The sequence below is a fragment of the Pteropus medius genome, unplaced genomic scaffold (genome assembly GCF_902729225.1).
Source record: "Pteropus medius unplaced genomic scaffold, Ma_sr-lr_union100, whole genome shotgun sequence".
Classification (NCBI taxonomy): domain Eukaryota; kingdom Metazoa; phylum Chordata; class Mammalia; order Chiroptera; family Pteropodidae; genus Pteropus; species Pteropus medius.
This window is the reverse complement of record NW_024354550.1, coordinates 4994047-5020660: the sequence shown is the minus strand read 5'-3', so window position 1 is coordinate 5020660 and position 26614 is coordinate 4994047. Positions and strand designations below refer to the sequence as shown.

The 26614-nt window shown below is 31.9% G+C and overlaps 1 protein-coding gene across 4 annotated transcripts in view; it reads right to left on the bottom strand.

Moving 5' to 3' along the window:
- ROBO2 (roundabout guidance receptor 2) overlaps positions 1-26614 on the bottom strand; it is a 547754-nt gene that overhangs the window by 472095 nt on the left and 49045 nt on the right. For all 4 annotated transcript variants that reach the window (XM_039855108.1, XM_039855109.1, XM_039855110.1 and 1 more), the window contains exon 2: positions 18273-18599. In XM_039855108.1, the coding sequence (XP_039711042.1) occupies positions 18273-18599 (327 nt within the window). The remainder of the gene's footprint in view (positions 1-18272; positions 18600-26614) is intronic.

The window sequence follows — 26614 nt, the reverse complement described above, 5'->3', positions numbered from 1 at the left end:
CTCACTTAAGTTTAAGACAAATCAGGAAGTCTTTAGCAACAAAAAAAATGACCTATTATCTCCCATAATATTGCAACGTTATCTCACTTTGTAAAAGACTGGACATTCCAAAGAGCCTGTCAATTTCATGTCAAATAGCTCTGGTGTAGATTTAGTGAATAAATGTAAATTGTAATGTCAATGAGTTCAATTTTTATTTTGTGAACAAATATAACATTTCCAACTTCTTAGCAGTTTGAAGATTTAAGAGAATTGTGAAAATGAGCCCTTTGAAGATTCAGAATCATTTTTAGCTTCACGAATATTTTTATGACAGCACACATAAATATTAAATGTAGGATCACTATAAAGTAGGCCATAGGGCTCATGGGATATAAAGTTTTAAGATAATCACATAAAATACTCACAAATGGAAATAAAGCCAAAATAAAAGTTAAAGCTTATTATCTATCATTTATTAATTTTTCAACATGTGTAGCCAGTTTAAGATATGAACATCTTAAAGCAAACAGCTAAACTGAATCATGTTTGTTTGAAAAACTGAGCACGAACTTATTCTTAAATTTTATGTGGAATGTTGAAATATTGATGCAAAGAAGATTGCATTCAAATAAATTTCAGTCAAAAGAACAAAGGTGTAGAATAGATTTCCATGTTAGATTAGCGTTTGCTCCAAAATTCTTATTCTTTATTATTAGAATGAATTTAAGATGAAAAAAACCACTCAACAGTAACAACAAACAGAAGATTTTTCCAAGTCCTATTTTTCCAAGTCCTTATTTATAAACAAAAAAATCTAGAATAGTAGGTATTTTAGTTGGAGTTTTATTTTGGCAATTTCATAACTTCAGCAAACCAAAAACTTAAGACCATTATTTTAATTCGTTAATTTTTTTAAATAGCACATTTTGACACAAGTAATCTTTTTACATGTAATATTGTTTCCAAAATAATTTTATATACCTATTTCATTAATTTAAAAATGTGCTCATTAAAGAAACTACAAAAATGCCACCAAAATCAGCAAAGCATATTTAAAGTACAATTCCGTTCTCATCTCAGCTTTAATTCATGTAAACCATTGCGTGTTTTAGGTGTTTAATTGTAGGTACAGAACTCCTAATTTCTGCAAAGTCTGTGTTATTAATTCTGAACAAAATATTTCCAATATCCAGCCCTGTGATCACACAGGTAGCTGAGCCTGTTATTGTTCAAGCAAATGTGTTATGAGTCCTCAGATGATGGACTACACTGAGGCCAGATGTCAGAGGTGCTGAAATTGACAATCCGTCAGTAATTTTCTATCTGTCGCAATAGCTCTGACCCATTGAACTAAATAAATATGTTTAATCACTGACTGGTCAACTTATCAAATGCTGCCCTGGGCTAAGGGTAAGGACTTGTCAAATGTAGAACAGATAAAGCAAGAACCACAGCTGTAAGCAAACAAGTAACTGAATCTTTTATCTCTATCCCTTTCCATCTCACTTTGAGAAAATCAGACATGGAAATCATATGAGGAAAGCAAATTTTAGGCTAAAAATAATAGACAAATACTTCCTTAAAAATTTACTTCATTTCTTCCATTCTTTTCTATATAAGACAAACTATTCAAATGTTTCAATTAGAATGCAGTTATATAAAGACAACCTAAGTTCAATGACAAGCAACACTGAATGCCAATAATGGGGAAAGAGTCACGGAAAAGTTGTATCAAACAGTAATCAGGCCATATGGCAATGGTAATTTGTGAATAAGGCCACTCAGTCCCTAAGATAAAGCTCTCCTCTGGAAAAAAAAAAAAAATACCCTTCAGCATTCCAGTAAGCTAAGGGATTCAAAATTGCTGAATATGAACAGTTACATGACAAGCCCATTCCATAGATACATTAATCATAGTTAATGAGATAAAGGCTTTAGTAATGTGTGACACTGGTTAAGTGATAGATCAACCATCCTTTCATTGAATGTGCCAACAGCTATGTGTTTATAAAGGCTAACCTCCATCACTATCCTGGAATGAAAAAAACAGAAGATCAGATGCACTGTATTGACCACAAACAGTAATAATTCTCCAGCAGGATTCATGCAGGCGCACAAGAGCTTTCTCAGTATTAAGTTCTCTATGTCTTACTTTGCCACTGCCATGCACTGGCAGCCATGACAGAAGACTCTTGAACTTGTTTATTCACACTTGTTTAATCCTGATTCTACACACTGACTCAGCCTGTGGGGTTAAGAAGATGAATGAGAGGAGCCAGGGCCATGAAGGGGTCAGGGTCATGATGTCACTAGATCTCATTAACTACATCACTCAAGACACCAGTCACTCCTAAGATCAATCCCTGAAGACTCTGGTATAGGTATAGGGAAACTACTTGAATGAAATAAACCGATTTTTCTTAGAATTGACATCATATAAAAACAAAACTATTTTAAATTTGCTTTCTAGTCCTAAATATATTTCTTAAGATAGTTTTAAGAAACAAAGACTAAACTACCTATAAACTCTCAAGCAAAAAAGAGATAAACATTTTTAAAGGGGTCATAAAAATCTAAGTAGTCCATGAATTAACAATTACTCTGCTGATTTTAACCATGTAAAACTTGGCCTATTGTATGTGCGAGTTTGTTTAAAAAGGTGGAAGAAGGCCTAGTATTCACAAAGGTATCACCACAATTAGAAAGCTAGAAGACAACTTTTTTTGTGACAGAAATATTAATGATTTTAACTTACTTTACAGAGATTTTATAAAGTATTTGGCAGTATGAAAACTTTCAAGAAATCACAATGTTAGCATTTGGGAGGACTTATTAATCATGTTTCTCATTTAAGTTATTTCTATTTCTAAATGTTCTTTGAAGAAATAAAAACAAACTATGTTAGAACTTATCCAATTTGACCAAATTATAAAACTATTTATTTACATATACAGTATTTTATCTTTTATTCAAGTAGTAAACAAAACTGAATCCATTTCACAGATTGTCTATTATTAAAGTGATAGTTTTGACGAATAAAAAATACAGAAGTAATGATGTACTCTTTTATAGTTTTCAATATTTCTAAAATAAGAATATGTAACATATAATCAGAAAAATGTATAAAAATAAAAAATAAAGAAAAGGAAGACAAACAAGAAAATGTACACAATAGAAAGGTCTTTATTGTAGAGTTCAAATTCATGGGTCCAAAGAAAAGAGAAATGTGATGTTGGTCTAAAATATGCCCACTTATATGTATAATTATAAAATTTAGGTAAAAATATTTTGTAAATAACAAACATACAATTTACTTCATAAAATACTTTATACACTAAGTGTAGGTTAAATATATGTCAAAAATTAGCTTTTTTGCTTAATGCATTTTTTTTAGAGAAACAAAAGAAGATCCAATTTATATTCTAGAAATTTAAATTTATTTACATTAAACTGTGAGAAACTAGAAACGCTGATCCAGAATGTATAAAATTAAACAAACAAACAAACAAACAAACAAAAAAACACCTTAGACTGGAATGCCTGATTGAAAAAGAAAAATGACTTAATTACATGGCAACAAGGTGACTAGAAACTGCATAGACATGGATACATGGTCAGTTAATTCCTCAAAAGGCAAATGGCACAAGTTTAAGGAAAAACCTAAATTTATCAGCAAAATTACCAATTACTTCTCATTAACCAGAATTCACATAAAGAAATTATTTTAAAAAAGAAAAAGAGAAAAAAATATATGGGATAAGAAAATCATCTTTTCACAGACTAGGGGAAAGGCCAGTTAAAAAACTGCTGCTAAATTTACTAGGTATCTGAGGTTGGTTGAAAATATTTTGGGCTGAAAAAATATTTCAGTTTCTTGAAGCCAATGTAAATATGCTGAGAATATGTTTTTTCCAATGAACTCTGCCCACTAAACCACACTGGACCCTCTATTCTATCTCAGTTAGATTTCTATTCTTCTGGAGTTCAAATGATCTAGTCTATCCCTCTCAACTTAAATTCAAGAACGCAGACCCTACAGAGGTTAAAAGTTTTACCAAAAATCACAAAACCTGTTAAACAGTAGAAAAGTGTCAGACTCTAGTCCTTTCTGGAAAAAGAAATTCCTAGAATTATCTTTCCCTTCATTGCTGTCTGATGAAATTGGCTTCTTCATTCATCATCTCAAGCCTGCCTCCTATCAGCTGTGGGCTTTAAGTCATTTCACTTCTCAGAGCCTCAGCTTCTACATATGAACAACTGGACTGATGATCTCTAAGGTTCCTCCAATCTGCCTGCTTCTACGTGCAGTTTTATGATGACCCGATTCACTCGAAGGTTGACTCTTTTTTTTTTCCTGATTTAATCCTATATTCACTTCTTATGAGAAAGTTTCCATTAAATGCCCCCATAATTAACATCAAACCCAAATGGAATGAATGGGAGATTTTCTTATGCACAGGATAAGGACCCTTAAATAAGAATGAATAATGATAATATTTCCCAGAAGACAACTATGGCAGCCCTCAAGTATGATTAACTAGACTACTCCTTGTCTCTCTATCTCCACAGAAATAGAACAGTTCATTTGCATGTCATCTGATATAAAGAGGGATTCTAGCATATAATGGGGTATTACCATTGGGCACTTCATTAGTAAAGCTTTTCCTTATGATGTGACAGAAAAGAAAAAGACAAAGTAACTTGAGATTCTTACATCTCTATTAATGACATACACATTTGAAGATTAGATTCTATCAGCTTATCCATCAATCCAAAAGAATCAAACAAGTACTTACGAAGGATTTTTGCAAGTTGACCCCTTTCTAGGTAGTCCTGTTTAACAATAGGCTTTTGAGAGGAATTCTTTTAAAAGAAAATCCTATATGAATATTAAACACAGCATTTTTTCTTTCTTTTAAGAATATTCAAAGCAGATCCAGGAAGAAAACAAAAATAAATCAGCCTTTCTATCAAGCTGGTCTTGAATATGGACATGTGGGTCCTGGGGAATTATGTTATAAATGAGGAGCTGGACTACAAAATGCAATTAATTTAATTGCTTATAATCTCAAAGGACTTTGAAATAAAATGTGTAAGACATATACACGAGTGGGGATTTTTTCAAGGACTTTGTAGGAAACGTGATAATGTTAAATTTAAGAAAATCATTTCCAATTTATGTAATTCCCTGTGAACAAGTAAATGATGAGAATTATTTTGCAACTAAATAGATCACCAGTATTGTTTGTTATCTTGTTGCAATAATCACAGAGACTGATTTTTCTTTCTTTTGAGGATAAGCATAAAGCAAAGCTATACCAAAATATATAGTTGTATGTAATTTTTTTTATGTTCTCTTATGACCACATCAACATACTGGTTTTCGTTTGCCTATAATTCTTTAAGATCCCAAGAAAGAACACATATGCCATAATCATTGTCAGGCTTGCTGAGACAAAATCTGCAACATCTATCCACTGTCCCTTTCCTATAAGGTCACATGAAACACATATTCTCTCTGGCGTGAACTACCTGACCTACCAATGTCTTCAATTGTTCTTGGCTCAATAATCCCAATTCCTTCCGCTTTTCCTACTTGTGACAGTCTTAAATCCATGATCTTTTTTTTCTACTAGTATCTCAGTAGAATGGTGTGATTAAACAGATACTCAAAACTATTACTATTCCACATATAGTTTTGTCATCAATGAATCAAGCTAGATTAACTTTTTAATTTGAACTATTAATGCAGTTTAGAGTAAGATACTTTTAAGCCACTATATAGTGGACCCTATTCATTAGGTCATGTATTGGGGACTCTTACTTTATTCCCATGAACAGCCACTCACTCTTACTTTAACCTCTCCTTCTCTTAAAAAAAATGCCTATCATTCAACTCAAAATACGGTGATAGGTGAAAAATCAAAAATATAAATTCACAGAACTGCATGTAGAATGCACAAGTTGAAGTTATAAAATTCAATGAATTTATGAATCTGAATAAGTAAATTTTAAACAGATCATGAACATGTAATAAAATATAAATTCATCAATGTTTAAGCAAGACAAAAATTCAAAAGTTATAAAATAATAAGACTTATTTCTAATAAGACATTTTATTTATATTTCATAATGTCTATCTAAGATCATTGGACAAGTCATTTGTTTAACTTTTTATTTTAAAAAAATTATAGGTTTAAAGAAGTTGTAAAGATAGTATAGAGATATCCTGTATACCTTTTACCCAGTTCCCCAGCAAAGAGTTACATCTTACATACTTATAGTACAATACCAAAACCAGGAAACTGACATTGATACAATATATTTATGTGTTTTTATGTCATTTTATCACGTTTACACTTGTGTAACTGTCATCACAATCAAGATATACGACTATTTCATCACTACAAAGTAATATTGCTCCCCCTCATAGTCACGCCTATGCCTCTCGGAGTATCTCTAACCCTTAGCAACCACTAATGTGTTTTCCATCACTATACCTTTGACATGTTGAAAAGATTATATGAATGGAATCATACAGTATGTGACCTTTTGAAATAGATTTTTTTGTTTCTTACTTAGCATAACGTCTTTGAAATTCATCCAAGTCACTGTGTGTGTCAATAATTCATTCCTTTTTATTTCTTAGTAATATTCCATGGCATGGATGTAGCAAGTTTTGTTTAACTATTTACCAGTTGAAGGGCATTTTAGTTGTTTCTATTTTTTTTTTTTGCTTTTACAAATAAAACTGCTACAAAAATTATATACAAGATTTTGTGCACATATAAGTTATCATTTTTTCTGAGATAAGTCTCCAGTAATAAATTTGTATGTTAAGTATATATTTAGTGTTATTTTAAGAAACTGTCCAATTATTTTCCAGAGTTGCTATAAAATTTTACACTCCCATCAGTAATGTATGAGGATACAGTTTCTCTACACTGTCACCAACATTTGGTAATGTCACTTTCTTTTTTCTTTTTTCTTTTTTTGGCTGTTTTAAAAGTATGTAGTGATAGCTCATCACAGTCTAAATGAGCATTCTCCTATGATGAGTGATGTTTCACATTTCTTCATGTACTTATTTGCCATCCATATATCCTTTTTGGTGAAATGTCCCTTCGTGTCTTGCATCCATTTTCCAACTGGGTTGTTTGTTTCATTTAACTTTGAGTTTTGAGAGATCTTAATATATTCTAGATATGAATTTTTCTCAGAAATCTGTTCTTTACAAATATGGCCTCCTGGTATGTAGCTGTCTTTTTATCCTTTTAACAGGCTCTTTCAGAGAATAAATTTTCTCATTTTAATGAAGTCACATTTATTTATTTTGTCTCTTTGGTTTGTACTCTTGCATCATGTCCAAGAACTCTTCATCAAACCCTAGGCACCAAAGATTTTGTCTTACCTTCTAACATTTTATAGTTTTATGCACTTCACATTTAAGTCTATGACCCATTTCGATTTAATTTTTGTATAATGTGTGAGAGCTAAGTCAATGTTCTTTTTTTTTTTTGCACCATGTACAATCGTTCCAGTATCATTTGTCAAAAAGACTATCTTTCCTCTTTTAATTCATGTTTAAATTAAAAATAAATATACTTATTCCAAAGCCAAACTGATCAATGTTAAGAATACTATGCACTGAACTTAGAAAGAAGGTATCAAAGTCAGCAAACGTCAGCAAATACATATACTATGAGATAACGCATGTAAATACGTTAATAATGTTCCAAGAACTCTAGAAATTATTATAAAGGTATCATTGCTATTATCATACTTGTTTTTCTATAAAACTTAGTCAAGTTATCTTTAGATATTAAATGATAGATGACTTGTCTTATAAATTGAATTCTTAATCTCCAAGCTGCTTTGGCCTAGAAACATGTCAATAAGAACTGAAAGTGATGGATTTTTCTGATACTGATATTTGACAACTAGGAGCTATACAGAGAAAATCAAATTACTTGAATAAACTAATGAGCTCTCAAATGTCAATATATAACTAAATAAAAAGATAGAAAAGATTACTCTTTCTGCTGTTTCTTTTCTTTAATATCCCATGAATCAGAAAATTTTAGCACTAAAAACTTTAGATTCGTCTAGTCCAGCATCCTTATTGTGTATATATATATATATATATATATATATATATATATATATATATATATATTTACTTAGATAATTGTTTCTTGGTAAAATACCTAAAATAAATGCTAATGATTTCTTCTAAGTGTCAAATGACTTTGTTCACTTATTTAAATGAGTACTTTTAACATAGTGGTTAAGAAAGCATGTTCAGAAAGAAGGCTGATGGGTTTAATCCTATCTCTTTTTGCTGTGTAAAAATTTCTAAGTTAACTCTTTGGGTCTCAGCTATTAATACAGAGAAAATAAAAGAGTCGTTTTGAGAACTGAATAAACCATGAATATAAAACACTTAGACAAAATGCTTGGCATTTAGCAAATACCAGGAATTATTATTGCTCATTTTCTATATAGGCAAATAATTTTACCTATTCTACAATTCCCTGGGCAGAATCAACCTCTTCTTCTGAATTCCTATAACATGTCAGTTGTTCCTTGCTCTAGGACTTACCACATTTTTTCCATCCTGTTGAACAATCTTTGATAGCAATCTTTGATCCTGTTTTTTATTTTAATTGAAGTAAAAAAATAAATAAAACATACTATCTTAGCCACTTTTAAGTGCATAGTTCATTAGTGTTAAGTATATTCACACTGTTGTACAACACATTTTTCTTCATCCTGCAAAACTGAAACTCTAGGCTCATTAAATATCTCCTGTTCTGTTTTAAGTATCAGTACCCTCAACACATAGTCGAGTACCTAGCAGTTAGAAGGTACTGTACAAAAATATAGCAAACTAAATTTATATCATATCTTGAACTACAAATTTATTTCTTAAATTCCTATCACTTTTCCTTTGGAATGCCATCTCATCTCTTTCTGATATCGACCAAACTCATCAAATTAATTCAATCCTTATCCTGCTATACTTTAACTTGTAGTAGATCTCCTACCTCCACACTCCTCCATGCTCCAATCCACTTCACAAGGTGTTTAACAGATATCCTTTCATCTCCTTATAAGTAACACTCCAAAATCAAAAAACAATGAAGGGCTCATTTAGATCTTCTAAGATAATGTACCATCTCCTTACTCTGTTCACGAATTACCAATCTCTACCACCCTACTTAAAGTATCTCCCTCCACTCTTCTACTTAAAATTCCCCAATTCAATAAATATTCTCATTTTCCACCAAACTAATCAAACATGGCATGAGGCATTTGCTTTTAAACTTCTTTCCAGTTTTCTAAGGGAACTTTTCATTCATATTCATCCAGAAGCATTTGGTGCCACTCCTTCTAACTCCTGTGGCATGTACTATCTGAAGGCCCTTAATCTGCACCCAGTGGAAGGTTAGCTCTTGATGAGGCTGCCCAGGCTTCTTATTAATAACACCAGCACCACTGAAGGCATGACCTCTTAAGCCACTTTTTACTCCTAATAACTAGGAAATGCAATATAGACGTTAAGTTGATCTAAGGAAAAACATAGAATGTCCTCATTCAATGTGAATAAGCAGAGAAATCAAGGAAGAAATAAGAAGGAAAATGAGGTAGGTCGATCTATATAAAACAGACTATATTAAATATGACTTATATTTGGAAACAGTCACATTATGTTTACACACACACACGCACATACACACAATAAAGTCTGTCCTAAAGATATGGTACAGACATAGATGATAGATAACAACTTAAAAACTTAATAATTACCTTTTTAAGTACTAAGAAGCACTTGTATAACTGGGAAATGGTTTGATGCTCAGGGAAAAAAAGCAAATATATAGGTGATAAAAAAAGAGCCCTTGTCTTCTTAGATGTTAATTTCAGCTCAATTTCAAAACCCTACTTGCAATGCTACTCGATGGGCCAATGGTATCAGCCAATCAGACTTTTTTTGCTGCCTGTACCTCAGCCTGGCAATCTTGTTTATTAGTCTTTTGAGAATCAATTGGATAACAGGTTTAGACTAACCAGTGAATAATGATAATGGACTATCTGAGTGGCAGACTTTCTGCAAAAACAAAAAAGCAAAACAAAATAAACATACAAAAATCTTATTGGGATTCACCAAGGTCTGGGCCTATATATCTATCTGTCCCATCATGAAAGCACCTGCCTCTTTTATAATCCTTGCTTGACTTTTCTCCAAGGGCCAGTGTTACTAAAATTTTGATGTGTGAGCAGCCCCAGTAGGGTAGTGCTAGAAAACTTCAAAGAGTTTACAGAAATCACTCCAAGCAGAGGCCAAATACTGCTTTCCTAGATTATTTCTTATTAAATGTGTATTCTGTTGACAAAAATGTATGAATATCTTCTAATTAAAAAAAAAAAATGGGTGGTTGGGAGTGTTGTTTTTACTTTTGAAAATCTCCTAAGAATAAAACCAATTGCGATGGTATAGAGTGAAAAAGAATATGCCAATATTAAGACTGAACCTCATACTTCAGCAGGTAATCCACAAGTTGTCAAAAACTCTGTACAAAAAGAAATTTCTAGCGTCAAACAAAATTTCACCTACTTTTTAACTTCTACATTCTTGTAAAGAGCTCATATGGACTCATGTATGAAAGAAGTGCTGCGTCCTTCATGTAATTATGGAAACCTTGTGGGGCTTGCTTCAGAATTGAGAGATGTTTAGTATAATTATCAGAAACAAATTTAATCTAAAGAAGAAAAAATAGACACCTGTCATTCTGCTGAAACAAAAATCTTGAGAGAAAAGCATACAAATTGTGGCACAAAATTATATTTCCTAAGAATAATGTCAATGTATATACATTTTCAGTAAAATTGACTTATATTTATACACCAGTCAAAACCTAATAAACTGAAAGTTTGTAGGTGAGAAAGTCTCCAAATCCTGGACTCTTCTTAACTCTATCTAAGAAAAGGTTCCTAGGATTGAAAACAAGAGCTGACCTCAAAATGTCTTATTTTGATACATTTTGTATCTTAATGAATATTTTGTCTGTCTTTCCATGGATAGAATTTATATGTTTTCAGAGATCAGGATAATATTGTTTGGGGAAATCTTTTGAAAAGTAGAGGAGATCAAAATTTCACTTCAGTTATATTTTAACCCTAGAATCAGAGCTAATTCAGGATAATTTGAGTGAATAGCAACTTGAGACTTGTGCTAAAAGGGGTTGGACACAGTTAATTCAATCAATAGAAACCTGATATCAAAATACAGCATTATTCATATTTAAATAGATTGTAAGTTCAAAATGTTCCCCAGATATAGCAATTTTACACCTTCATTTGTGAAGATTAAAGGAGTCTGTATTTGAATTTTATGGAGTCTCACAAAATTAAAAGGTACACACAAAAACCAGCCCAAGTAACATATGTGTGTAATGAACACACATATACCCTCTAAGATTATTTTCTAATACTAAAATATTTGCTTTTTTGTCTTTAGTTTCCAGTTAAATCTGTTTTAGATTGGTTCCCTGATGCTGACATATCCATGGTTTACAATGCTTTTGATTGAGTTTACAGATTTCTTTTAAAGCAGCCTCAGACCAACATTGGAGATGTAGGACAGTACAAAATATGCTGAGCGTAAACAATATGATTCTCATTATTTACTTCCCTCTTAACACAATCTCTTACTTGGTGTTACTCGTGGTGGAAAATTAATGGCCTGTATTAATTTTATTAATTGCATTTATTTGCTAGGGCTGCCATAACAAAATACCACAGACTAGATGGCTTAAACAACAGAAATTTATTTCTCACAGTTCTGGAGGCTGGAAGTCCAAGATAAAGTTGTTGGCAGGTTTGGTTTCTTCTGAGACCTCTCACCCGGGTTTACAGATGGCTTACTTTTCCCTGCATCCTTCCTCTCTGCATGTGCATCCTTGGTGTCTCTTTATCTGTCCAAATTTCTTCTTATGAGGACACTAGTTAGATTGGATTACGGCCCACCCTAAGGGCTGCATTTTAACATTCTACCATTATAAAGGATCTACTTCCAAATACAGTCAGATTCTAAGGTACTGGGGGTTCTGGCTTCAACATGTGAAATTTAGGGGTGGGGCACAATTCAGCCCATAACATGATCCAAGTAACTTGAGCTATGCATTCTTTTCAGTTATTTATTTGCCCTCCCCACCTTACCAAAAGCTCCGAATTCTCTCTTGAAACTTTTAGAAATACTATTAGGGGAATCATGTAAAAGCCAGGTGCTCCTATGTTCTTTTTGGTCAAAATCTATGAATATGAGTTTCAGTTTGACTCATGGCCTCTTATGCATTTAAATGGATCTATGTGTTTGCATGTTTCTTTTAGGAAAGTCATGACATAGCAATAGCATTTCCACTTTCCCACTCTTGGAATTACTTAACCAACTTCTATTATAATTGCTCATTAATTTTTTATCCTAAACCTTCCATGCTGAAGGAGGAGGAGGAGGAGGAGAAGGAAGAGGAGGAGGAGGAGGAAGAAGAGGAAGAAGAAGAAGAGGAAGGAGGAGAAGGAGGAGAAGGAGCAGGAGGAGGAGGAGGAGGAGGAGGAAGAAGAAGAAGACATTTGGAAAGAAAAATAACTGGGAAGGGAAAAGGTGATGTCAGTTTTTCTCAGAAAAGGTAAGATCATCTCCCCAAGAGCCAGAGTATCATCTGCTTTTAGGGCAAATAAAAATGTGACAGAACATGAACTGAGGACTCAAATAGCAAAATTATTCAACTTAATTAGGACCGAAGTCAACATGGTCTAGTAGAAGTTCTGAAAGAGGGAGTGATTTCAGAATTTATTCCAACCATGCATACTTTAACTAAATAACTGGGTCAAATTAAAAAATAGAAACTTGTGGTCATTCAATATCTTCCTATTTTATATGTTAATTATTTTATTATTTTAATTAATTATTTTATATATTAATTAATTTAATCTTATCTTAAAATATGGGCATATGACACAGGAAATATAACATACCAGCTATTCAATAATATTTACCAAATACTATCAGTGTTTCATGGCTGTACTTTATACTGAGAGGGGATTAAGAAACATTTAATTCAATGGCACTAATAAATATTGTTTTATCTACACTTAAAAATTACATATAAATTCCTCAACAAATTAAACAGTTACCATATGACCTACAAAATTTTATACAGGAATATTCATAACAGCATTATTCATAGTAGACATGGAATGGAAATGACTCAAATCTCCATGAAGTGCTGACTGGATGAATAAAATGTGGTATATCCATACAATGGAATATTATTCAGGAATATAAAGGAATGAAGTACTGATACATGCTATGGCAAGGATGATCCTTAAAACACATTACACCAAGGAAAAGAAGCTATTCAAAAAGACTATATATATATATATATATATATACATACTATGATTTTTTTTTTTTATATGAAAGTCTAAAATAGGCAAATATATAGAGACAGAAAATAGATTAGTGTTTGTCTAGGGTTGGGGCAGTTTCCAGGAGAATGGAAATGACTGCTAATAGATGTAGGGTTTTCTTTAGGTGTAGAGGAATGTTCTAAATTAGATTGTAGGTTTGGTTGAATAACCCTGTGAATATACTGAAAAACATTGAACTATACAGTTTAAATGGGTCAACTATATATAGTATGTAAATTATAGCTCAAGAAAGCAATTTTGAAAAGCTCTCCATGGCTCAGCCTTTTTTTTCAATTTAATTTATCTTGTCTTTTTATGAAGTATAAAGGTATTTCATAAAGATATTTCTTGCATAACACTCATTCACAGCCAAACTGAATTTTTTAAAAAGAAAAAAATGCATATTAACTTGCGATATCAAAGAAACAATTTATCTTGAGTTCATTTTTAATGTTACCTGTGACCTCTGCTACTAAAGTCACTCTACTTCTGTAACCTCTCTTCCTTGTATAGATAAAACATCAATTTAGTTTTGGATTTAAAGCAAACAGAATAATTATGTTTGTAAAGTGTTCCATAGCTTTGCTATTCTAGCAATCTGTGGCCTATAAATAATGCAAGACCTTTTCCTACTCTAAATGACTTTCTTGCAGCATGAATCTTGATACATTGGGGGTGGGGGGCGGGGGGCGGGAAACAAGGAAAGAAAAAAGGGGAAAAAAGAAATCACCCTGCAGTCATGGAATTCAATCTATTTCAAGTTCCCAGTTAAATCATGAATCATATCAGTTCTCTCGTGTAATTGCATCAAAAGTCAACTTTTAGACATGTAGCCAAATTATTTTATTTTTATCAAAGCAAAGGTAAATGACAGCTAATTTGAAAAGTTCTTGTGTTTTGCTTTAGAAGTAAGGAAAGCAAAGAAAAGAAAGAAAGAAAAAGATAGGTCTCTATGTGACCCCTGAACTTTGAACCACAACCTCTTTGCCACTAAAGCATTCAGCACCTTAATCTCTCTCTGCACTGGAGTAATGCTGAGAAAAGAAAACGGAAAAAATAATCTGGGGACTTCATCAATTTTTCATGAATTTTCATTTAGGCCAGAACCCCCTCTTACCCTGATCGATAGATCAAGCTGCTGTCATATATTTACCACCTGGGGCTACAGCTGCTCTCTCTAGGGGCTGTCACTGACTCAGGCTGCATCATGGGCAGGGACAATCTGTGTGAGGACCCCTGTGCTCCTTCTGTGCCAAACACAGGGAGCACTGGTGTTCAAACTGAAATCCTACCTCTGTCAGCCATGCCTAGACTCTCTTGGTGGTCTCATCTGAAAACTTTGTATTAACTTCTTCAGTGCCAGCTGCCTTGCTGTGGATTCTGCCTTTCTGTCTAAAAACATTTTTTGGTTTGTTTTTTGTTTTTTTTCGTCTAAAGACATTTCTTGAGTTCAGTAAATTGAAACGTACTTTCTAGATTCCCCAAGAGAGAATACAAGCAAATATGAAGTAAGTCATTAAAATCTTCATTGCAATGATTGGTCCTGAATATTTTTTTCCTCCACTATATTGTTCCCTTATATAAAACAAGTATATATTAAAGAAAAACAAAGAAGAAAACAAATGCAGTATGGTAAAGAACAGGTGGGCTTCTATAAAATTAGTCAAGACAGATGGTTATCAACAAAATTGCACATATTGCCTGCCTGGCCAATCGAATCTACCTCTATTTACTTCCATGGCTTCAAACTCTATCTGAGAAAGACCTATCTTCTCAATTCTAGAAATGTTTTAAAATATAGAACAGAAAATATTTTCACCTTGATATATCACTGGTATGGCAAACAATACAGCCAAAGCTGACTTTAGTCTTCAGTTCCCACTACAGTTATTTCTCCTGCATCTGCCATATATATAGATAGATATATAGATATATATATATATATATATATATATCTATATATCTATCTATATATCTATCACCCTCTATCCCCCAAATTGACGTTAAGTGATATGATTTAAAATTTCTGAATATGATTAAAACTAGTTCCTTCTTTCAATCTTTACTGTTATTTTCGATTTAAAATCTAACACATACTCTTTTCTGAGTTATCTGGCAGCTTCTTAATTCCTCTGATTTCAATCATTATTCCTTTAATCCAATCTTCAATTCTCTCTCAAAGACTCTCCTTTTACATAAAAAAAAGTCTAGATTTTATGATGCAGCACGTGCTCACCTTTCAAACTACCAACCTCATATCTAGATACCTGCAGTTCTCCAAATACAATGTTTTTAAGCTTCCATTCTTTTCTTTAATAGATAAATAGATGTGCCATAATCTATTGAGCATTTATGTTGAGTGTTCTAAAATATAAAGGTCAAACATTTATATAATCTGCAGCTGTTTCTCTACTATTTTATAAGAACACTTGTTGGTTACTAATAGCATTGAAAAATCACAATGTTTTAAAACTTTTCATGAAACACATTAGGGAAGATAGAAGACTGATGAGCTAATGAGAAAAAGAGGCACTGCATGTAAATGAATATCATTTGATTTTGTGTGGCCTCAAATGGCATGAACTGTTGACATGGCATTAGAAGAAAAACTTTTATTCATTGGATAAATTCAATTTATAAGACTCCTTGTTTTCCATTCTAGGTCAGAATTATTTTTAGCATTTCTCAAAGCTCATTGATATAAAACTTTAAAAAGCTACTGTTACATTATAGGAAAAAAAGTCATGGTTTAAAATATTCCTCTAAAAATAGTTTGATTCATTACTAATGATTCAATTAGTAATGAAAGCAATCTTTTAGATTAAATAAAAGTACAAGATGCATGTGTGTATATCTGTCTAACAATAAAATGACTGGCCAATTTAAATAAACTTTAACATTGAAAAAAACTAATTAAGGACTAAAAATAGTTATTTGCTGCTAAGTAGATAAGAGAAAAAATTAAAAATTAAAAATTAAAAATTCTGAATTTTTATTTATGTAAAATATGCCAGTGTTTTAGTGTTTTTCCCAAACTGGCACATTTTTTTAAAACTGAAAGTTAGAATCAGGATCTGATCTTGAATTACCTACCCATTAAGTTATTTTCTTGGTCACTTAACAATTATGGGTTTCATTTTATCTATAAAAGGGGAGAATAATGTCTGTTATATTTACTGTAAAGAGATCTGATATGAAAAAAGATCAATGGAATTTAACATTGAAATATTTCAATATGTTTGAAAAGTTCCATAAATAAGACAGTGTAATATAAAAATGGAGCAGTTAGGAATATTTGTATTTTTGAGTTTTTTTGTATATACTTCAAATCTCACTAAACTACATTTAACTTAACTGTTTTTCAAAGTAAGTTATAAAAATGAAATTACCTGGTGTCCAGTAAAATGGCATCAGTAGCTAAGATTCTAATGCCCATATTTTGAGGTCCTTCACAAAACAGATATGGGTTTTAGGATGCTTCTAATCCATTCCTATTGGGTTTACACATTTCAAGCATTAATGGGTTTCAGGTTTCCCAGTACAAACTATTAGTCAAAAGACTGGACACCTTAGAACAAAAGCTTTCACTGGGATAGTTGAATATAAAATATAGTATGATGTTGTTTACTAAAAGATGTTTTCATGTGTAAAGATAATAATTAAAGGTAATGATGTATCACTGAGAATTTCAATACACAAATACACAAGTTTTGTACACAACTTGTCGCATGTGATTATAAGTATCAATTTTAATTATAGACAGGAGACCATGAGTTATTATTTAGTACTTCCTTCTCAGACATATAAGTAAGACTCATGCCTACTAAAATTCCTCAACTCTTTTATCTGTGAAGACTTACTGGTACAACCAAAAAGTTGAAAACTTTTTTAAGGTCCAAATGTTGGCATCTTATTCACAATTAATTCTAGATAAAATTTTTTCTCAAAATAGATAATATCAAAAATGTGTGGTCACCAAATCCTCGCTTATAAACCAGAAAAAAGTCTACCATATATTTTTAATTTGTTTTAGAAAACAATCCATGAAGTAATGGAATCAATGTTCAAATAGCTGTGAAGCATTGATATCTTTAGTGCTATTTGGGCTATCTTTATACATACATACATATATATGTTTTAAAATGTTAAAGTCAGGGCACATCTTTAGCTATTGCCGATTATTAAGACTGATAAGACTCTCTTAGGTATGAACATTTTGTTCCTACAAAAACTAGATCTCTTCTCTAATGATTTTAATAATAATATATATATATATTAATATATATAATATATATAGTTGCCATTCTTCCTAGCATGCCTAAGGCAATAATTCCTAAATTCAATCTAAAAGTACAAAATTAATTTAATAAGAGAGTATATTCTTTTTTTTAAATTGCCTAATAAAAGATATATGTGTGTTATATAAATAGGTAACACAAATCAATACAATATTGAATTTACAATTGGTGTTTGATGCCATGTAACACAAACTTTTCATTTTAACATCATCAACTTTAATACTTGATTATATCTCTCACTTATAATTCAAATTTTAAATATGATCAGCATCATTGCCACCTTGCTTTAATATAATAGCAACAGCTATATTGCTTTAATATAAATAAATTTATTGCAACATCCTGGTTTGACCTTATTTTGACCAGCTTTCTTTGGAAAAGACAAAGTAAAATTATGCAGAGTATGCTGACTGTTTTATTTTTTAGGTATTAACTCTCAGTGGAAAAAAATCACAGCTTACTAGAAATAAACCAAAGTAAATGTGCCTGCCATTCATGAAGTTCATTATGTTCACTTACATGCCACTTCCAGAGATGCATTTCGACTTACTGCTTCACCAAGATAGTTCCTTGCAACGCAAACGTAGCTTCCTTCATCAGGTTTACTTCTGCGCCCGTGTACTATGCGCAAGAAAAATAAGGATCCGCTGGGCAGGAGCATCCTGTGGGACCGGGGATCATCCTTGTCAGTCTCCACCCGCTCGCCATCTTTGTACCACTCAATGGTGGGTGTTGGTCGGCCCTCTGCCTTACAGTTCAAAGTGGTGGGCTCTCCCTTAGAAACAATGACATCTGAAGGGTGCTCCACAATACGCGGGGGAAAGTCCTCCTGGCGAAGACGAGATCCTACAAAACATGACAGAAGGAAGACAAGTTTTTAGTATTTTCTTAACTATAGCTTTGTTTCACTTAAGTTGACATTGGTGAAATTGAACTTCAATTATTCAAAAAGCACCATTATTTTATTTCTGTTTCACTTTTTTAGTCTTTATGCATCTCATAAGTCATCCAATTCCTTTATGAAATGAGATAATATTGCACTAAATTAATAGGTTAATTCTAAGGAGCTAGATTTAATGTGTCCCATGAATTATGACAAATAAAAGTAAAAGAGAACATGAGATTTTCTTTTGAAGCAAGTATGTTGGAATGAGTAAGGCTAATTCCTGTCCTCAAAGTGCTTACTATACACCTGGGGATAAAGTTGGTAAGTACCTAGAATACACACATAGATATTGCTTATAATGCTGGCATTGTGTTGTCAGATTTCACGTAAAAAGAAATCTGCTTATTAGGTACAAATATTAATTCAATTGAACAGATAAGGAAGAAACTTAGGAAATTACATCAGCTGCCCAGGAATGTAGAGGTAATAAGTATTAAAAGCACGCTTTGTCCAGTTATGTGTGACTGAGGAACTGAAGTATAAATGACTACATTAAAATGAAATAAATGTTGCATGAAGGTCCAAGTAATGCATCATAGGAAGAAAATGGGAAATAAAATGTTAACTCTAACTAAAACATAATAAGAAAAAAGTGGCATTTAAATTGAGTTATAAAGAATAAAATATGTCAATAGAGGGAGAAAGGCATTCAAATTGAAGAAACAATACCAGCGAAAGAACAGAGAGGTGAGAGTACACTCATAGTACATTTCATAATCAGGGAGGAAGTTGATGTGACAGGTGAGGGTAAAAAGGTAGTCTTGGAGCCTGAGAACAGAGGCTTTAAATACTATTCTAAGGATTGTGACTTTTAGTCTATATGACTAACAGATTTTGAGAGGGCAATGACTTGACCACCTGTGTATTAGAAAGACACTTTTGGCCTGCAGTGTAAAAGATACATAACAACACAGGCAAAAAGATTGTTGAGAATTACTTAAATATCCCAGAGAATAATAAACAGAACATGACCTTGGAAAATGAAGTAGAAGTAGAAAAATGAAGGAAGATACGAAGCATATCACAACACAACACTTGATAGAATTTGGTATATCATCATATAGTAAGGAAAAGTGATAGGTACCAATGACTTCCTTGTGACTACAATGAAAGTAAGGCAACTAAGGGGTATAAAAAATAAGAGGAAAAGGACCTGTTGGTATTTTAAGACAGAGTTTTGCAAGGTTGTTTTGATTTTAATTTATAAATATCAATGGCCATTTTTGTGGAAAGATACTACCAGTTGCTATAAATAAAAAAAGGAGATACTGAGAGAAACAATCCCATCTGAGAACATAATGATAATCTACATATGGGCTTTTAAAAGTTCGCTCTTAAAATTTTCCAAACACTCACCTAATATTAGCACATTTCTGCTTCATAAGCATAAGTAATATTTATTCCTCAATATTATTCCAGTTTACTTTCAATATATATTTTAAATGAATATTTTAATTTAACAGAAGTAATTTAATTTGGTATTGAATTTTCTTTCCTGAAGAGAATTAGCTTTTAAAGGTTGCCGATTACCATTTGTTATCTCCTCAGATCCGAGAAAGAAATTAAACATCACAAGTGCTACGTACCTCAAGCAAAAAAGTAATTCACAGCACACAGGTCAGAATTTAAAAATGACAGCAACAACAACTACAGAAACCCAAAGCATTTAAATATGGATAGATGATTATATCATGCCTCACAATAATAAACAAAGTTATATGTTTTAACTACTGGGCCCCTAAAGCAAATGAGGAATTCACAGAATATAAAAAGTGAGTTATTTTAAAAGTAATAATACAAAATAATCTCAAAGTATTTAAATATAAAGGGCGAATCACAGTTAGAAAATTAGTAACATATCCCACAATATAAAGATCTGGATACACAGCCATAAAATCTAATCCTGAAATGCATCAAGAGTTATATGTCACTTTTCATGTAGCAAGCATGTGGTAGACTACAATCATCTTGTTTAGATGTCCTCCTTGTTCTTTAATCTCCAATTTGCAGGCATCTACATTCTCCCTACTGTCAAAGTTGTTCTATTATTAAAACGAAGCAAGTCAATCACCCATATTTAAGAGTACTATTTAGTATATTGAATATTTCCCTTCCTTATTAAGCACTTGGTCTGGATAAAGCCTGATTAAGACCTTAACTATATTAATACTTATTAAATAATAGACTTATAGAGAAAAAAGAGACAAAATATCTAAACTATTTAGCAGTAAGATTTAGAATCTAGCAAGTTCAGTTCAGAGAATTTTACTCATTTATCAGTATAACATATATATATATGTATATAAACTATTCTAGTGTTCTCATATTTAGATATTCTTCTAGTAACTACTCCCACTATTATAAAAACTTCAAAAGAGCATTTACAATCTAAATGTAAGAGATAAAACTATCAAAGAATTAGAAGAAATTATAGGAGCAAATTTTCATGACCTTGAGTTAGGGAAACTCTTCTTGGTATGACACTAAAAGCACAAGTGACAAACAAAATAATAACTATATTGCACTTCATCAAATTTAAATATGTTTGTGCTTGAAAAAAACACATTGAAAAAAAATGAAAAGGCAACCCAAAGAATCAGAAAAAGATATTTGTAAGTCATAGATCTGATAGGGGACTTATATCTAAATTATACGAATAACTCATAACTCAATAGAAATACAAATAACAAAATTTGAAAATAGGCAAAGGATTTAAATAGCCATTTAACCAAAAAAGCTAGATGAATGGCCAGTAAGCATATGAAGAGATGTTCAACATCATTAGCTATTATGGAAAATGCAAATCAAAATCACAATGGGATACACTTCATAACTACCAAGATGGCAATAATCAAAACAAAAATGTAAAATAAGTATTGTCAGGGATGTGGAAAATTTGAGAGCCTCATACATTGCTGGCGGGATATAAACTGGTACAGCCACTTTGGAAAATAATCTGAAATTCCTCAAAAAGTTTTGGAATTAATATATGACTAAGCAATTCTGTTGCTAGGTATATATCCAAGAGGAATGAAATTTTGTGTCCACACAAAAACTTGTATATGAATTTAATGTAATGTTCATAGCAGCATTATTCATGATACCAAAAATAAATGGAAATAACACAATTGTCCATCAACTGATAAATTGATAAATGTATATCTACATAATGTTAATATTATTCAGCAATAACTAGGAATGAAATGCTGATAAACACTACAACATGGATGAAACTTGAAAACACTATGTTAAGTCAAAGAAGCTAGTCACAAAAGACCATGTATTATATGATTCATTTTTTATAAAATTTCCAGAAAAAAAATAATCCCTAGAATAGGAAGTAATTTGTGGTTGTCTAGGATGGATGATGTCAATTGGGGGAAGAAGAGGGCCTGAGGAATCTTTTCAGGGTAATAAAAATATTCTGAAATTATGGTGATAGTTGCACAACTCTATGAAAATAATAAAAACTACATATTGTACACTTTAAATAAGTAAATTATTTCACTTAGTATGATTGTTACAAGTTCCATCCATGTTGTTGCAAATGGCAGTATTTCATCTCTTCTTATGGCTAAGTAATATTCCATTGTATATATGTACTACAGCTTTTTTAGCTAATCATCTAAGCCAGACAGAAAAAATTGAAAATCACACGATATTACTTATATGTGGAATATAAACCCAAAAGCAGCAAATGAACAGGACAAACAAACAGAGACTCATGGACGTGGACTATAGACTAGTGGTTACCAGAAGGTTGAGAGGTGGGGGGAAATGAAGAGAGGCATACGAGGTAAAGGGGGTCAAATATAGGGGAATAGGGAGAGGGTGAAGTGGGTAAAGGGGATCAAATATATGATGGCTGAAGGAAATTGGACTTTGGGTGGCAACCACACAATAGAATATACAGATGTGAAATTATAATGTACACATGAAAATTATATAATTGTATTAACCAATGTTACTTCAATAAACTTAATTAAAAAATAAATGAATTTTGTGGTATATAAATTATATATCAATAAACAAGTTTTTAAAAAGTCATGAGTAAAGGCACTGTGAACAAATGTAATACAAGGAACTGTTAACATTTTGTGTTCACTCATTAACAGGCTATTTCTTTCATTTAAAATTTTAGGTTTTAAATTTAATCATCAGGCCAACAATAGCAATACAACATAAACTAAACTTGAAAGGTCTTATCAGCTAGATGATAGATGATAGTTAGGAAGATATGCAAAAAGTATAGCTATAATCTATAAGCTAAATGTTTAGATGCTATTAAAAGTCAGGGGATTAATTCTGAGCTCCCTTAAAATCAGACTTTACATAACTATTGCAGTGACTCTTAAGAAGGATAAGCCTAAATTCTTTGGGTTGCCTTTTCTTTCTTTTTTTTTTTTTGATATGTTTTTTCAAGCACATGTTTAAATTTCATAAAGTGTAAATGTAGTCATTATGGATAAGTCTTTATATTCATTTAAATAGTATACAAAAATGCGTATTCATGTGTGGGCAGGAGGAAGTAGTGGTGGGGTCCGCACAGCTTTTGTCTAATTTCCAAAGAGGTCTGGGCCTTTAAAATTTTGAAGGACCACTAAAATACTAGGTATTATACATTATTTGAACAAAACTCCCATAATTTGGTAAAAAAAAAAAAAAAGGAAAGCTAAACTCATTGGGAATTCAAATCCCAGCAGTAGAGGGGGGTGTTCATCACAGGAAGTGGCCTGAAACAGCTTGACCTCAAGAGCTTTGATACCCAAAGGCATATTCGAAATAAAGGATCCAGAGCTCCACTCCAGACCTGCAGAATCAGAATGGGCATTTTAACAAGCTCCCCCAAGGGAAGCATATGCACATTACAGTTTTCATGCACTGCTATTACTAGTTTTTGTATAGCCCTGAGCTAAGAATGTTTTTACATTTTTATAATGTTAGAAGCCTGAGGAGGAGAAGGCTGAAGAGTAAAAAGAAGAAACAGATGTTAGAAGAGGAAAGAGAAAGACATTATTTGGCCTTAAACGTTTGAAATATCTGCTATCTGGTCTTTCACAGAAAAAGTTTTGCCAGTCTTGATCTATAGTACTTATTTATTACTTTCCATTAATAACTTCAGTTTTTAAATTTATATTTCTCTTATGTAGGGCCACAAAAATGTGTTTTCCAGATTTCAGATTTAAAGAATACTTTGACAGCAATGTTAATAATTTTCATGTGTGAAAAATAGTCAGGATCCCTATATGAACAGATAGGTTAAGCAATGTACTGAAATAACTATTCACAATCCTAACTTCTCTTGCATCTGATAGCCAATGTGGATGTCTTTTTATATCTTAAAAACTGGGCAATCGAATAGTCAAGTTTTAATTAAAAATGTTTTATTCAACTGCCCTTAGCTATTATAAAGACAATGTAAATTAGCACAGAGTTCTAAGGATGAACATCTAAATGTTTATTTTTACTGACCAGAAAGTAAGCTATAATATAGTCACATGACTTGTTCATACTTGAATAGCTGGTTGAGGCAGAAATAGAACTCAAGACCTTTTATCTAAAAATGTGTCAAGCTTTTAAAAAATGGCTGAAAGAGTAACAAATGCACATTAAAACTATGCTAGTTGCAAACTCTCTTCTTTTTTGAAAGTTGATTTTATTGAAAGTTAATTTCAATAAAATAAGTCACATCAATGCCTTTAATGGTAATGTAGCCAGAAAACATCTTCTTTGTTTTTTAAAAGTGTGTGATTCTCAGACTACCTGCCTCAGAATCACTTGGAATACTACTTTAAAAATGCAGATTCTTGGTCTCCACAGTGTGAGGCTGCATCAGAAGTTACAAGTGGAAAGGTCTAATAAGCTGCATTTTGGGCATGTTTGCCAGGGTCATGTACTCAGAACTGGCTAATGTAAGCATTCCACAGAAATATCAAATTAGTCAGCTGGATGCAAATGCATCTTTGAATAATGTTCTAAGTACCCAAATTTACATAATGGATTATTTCTGTTTCTCAGAGACTCTTAAACAATGATTTTGTAATGAATTTTGGTAAAATATTTAATAAAAAACAAATTGAGTAGTTTATTAGCTCTTTAAATTTTAGAGGTTTGGAGATTAAGTTTAAAACCATAATTTGTTAATATATTTAAATTTAGTTTTATTTAGGCAGCAACTGCAATGAGTGCTACAGAAACTTTTGTTTTCAAGAAATGATTTCAATTATGTAATATAATAGAAAAACTTATTAATGTCATTTCATGTGTTTCAGAGTAAACTGCTCCTGCCTCATTATTCAGTAGGAATATAGTATTTCCTTGAACCAAGCTTTACTTTTCATTCTCATACTAGATAACCATATCTACTAGCATTAAGAAACACATTTCAAAATTTCTGATTTTTTTTTAGGGACAGAAGAAATTCTTGGCAAATTTGAGACAGTAAAACACAACTTCATCCAGTGAAATATCTAGGCGGTGTCTGTTTTTTTTTTTTTTTTCCTTAAAAATGTATATAATATTGTGTCTTAGCTCTTAATAACTATATTTATTTTATTTTCAAAAAATATATTCTAGTAAAATTATGCCAGCAGGATACTCTGTGAGAGGTCTAATTCAGAATGTAACCAGAGATAGCTTACTAAGTTATTGCTCGCCCAGTCCAGGAAGTACATGGTGCGACACGAAAAAATGAAGGCTGCATGACCTGTCAGAATAAGGGCATATAGGAATAAAGGACACGGATATTAATCAGCAAAAATATTTATGTCTCACTTTTAGCAGGTACAAACCAGAACACCAATGTCTCACTAGTTGTTTAAAATGATGAAAATATATCATATATATAGATCTCCAGGACACGTAATAAACATTCAGTGTTTCTTCATTTTTTCCTTTCTATAACAAACTTACTTTCCAAAATGTTTTCCTTAAAGCTCTAAGTTTAAAAGCTCTAAGTTTTAGAGTCATTAACTGCTTTCTATTTTGCCTAAATAAGTCCTATTCAAAATTTTCTCCATGGGGAAAAAATTTCTCAGTGACACTACAAACAATTTGTATGTTGATTAGTGAGTTAACATATTTTGTAGTAAAAAGGAGTTAATCAACCACTACAACTTTTTCACCCATGAATTCTTCAAGATGGCTAAATTGCAGTGCACTTTCCTTATGAGGGAGGGGGAATGGAAAAGGGCTATGAGATAACTTCTTTTTTTTTTTTTTTTTATAGATGTCCAATGTTGTGATAGGATGTGGTGAGAAAGTCATTGTTTGGAAAACACAAAAGACTATTTTATCCATATGAACCTTATTGAAATTCTCTCAGGAGATTATCTCATTTGGCAATAGCCAAAGTAAATTTATAAGATTCTCATTCCTATGGAAGCACAGTAGTGCTATCTTAAAAATAAGTTTAAATTTGAAACAACACCAAAATTGAGGCCTAGAAATACTACTTATTTATTACAAAATTTCCACGTGGCTTTTCAATGTCATAAAACTAAAGGGCCAAGGGAATAAAAGGGAATTGACAAATACAAAAGATGTTTCTTATCAAACTTAACAGACATCTTTGATTCTGAAAGCTTCAGTTATACAGTATGGAATCTAGTAGCATCTTTATTACCCTGTCTTCTGGGTCCAACAGGCAGAAGACTGGGCTACCAGAGAGCCTCTTGTTCCAAACCTCCATTTTATAAATGAAAAAAAGAAAAAAAAAAAAAAGAGAACCGAAGAACTGAAGTTTCCATCCCCAAAACTAAGAGTAGACTATAGTTGCCTTAGCTGTGAGTCCAGGCTATTTTCAAGATGACTTTTCTTTCTCTATTACCCTTCCCACATTTTGAAAGTCTAAAATAGAAAGTTCCAAGCACTAGATTTCAGTTGTTTTTTTGTTTCTTTCTCTCTCTTTTTTTTT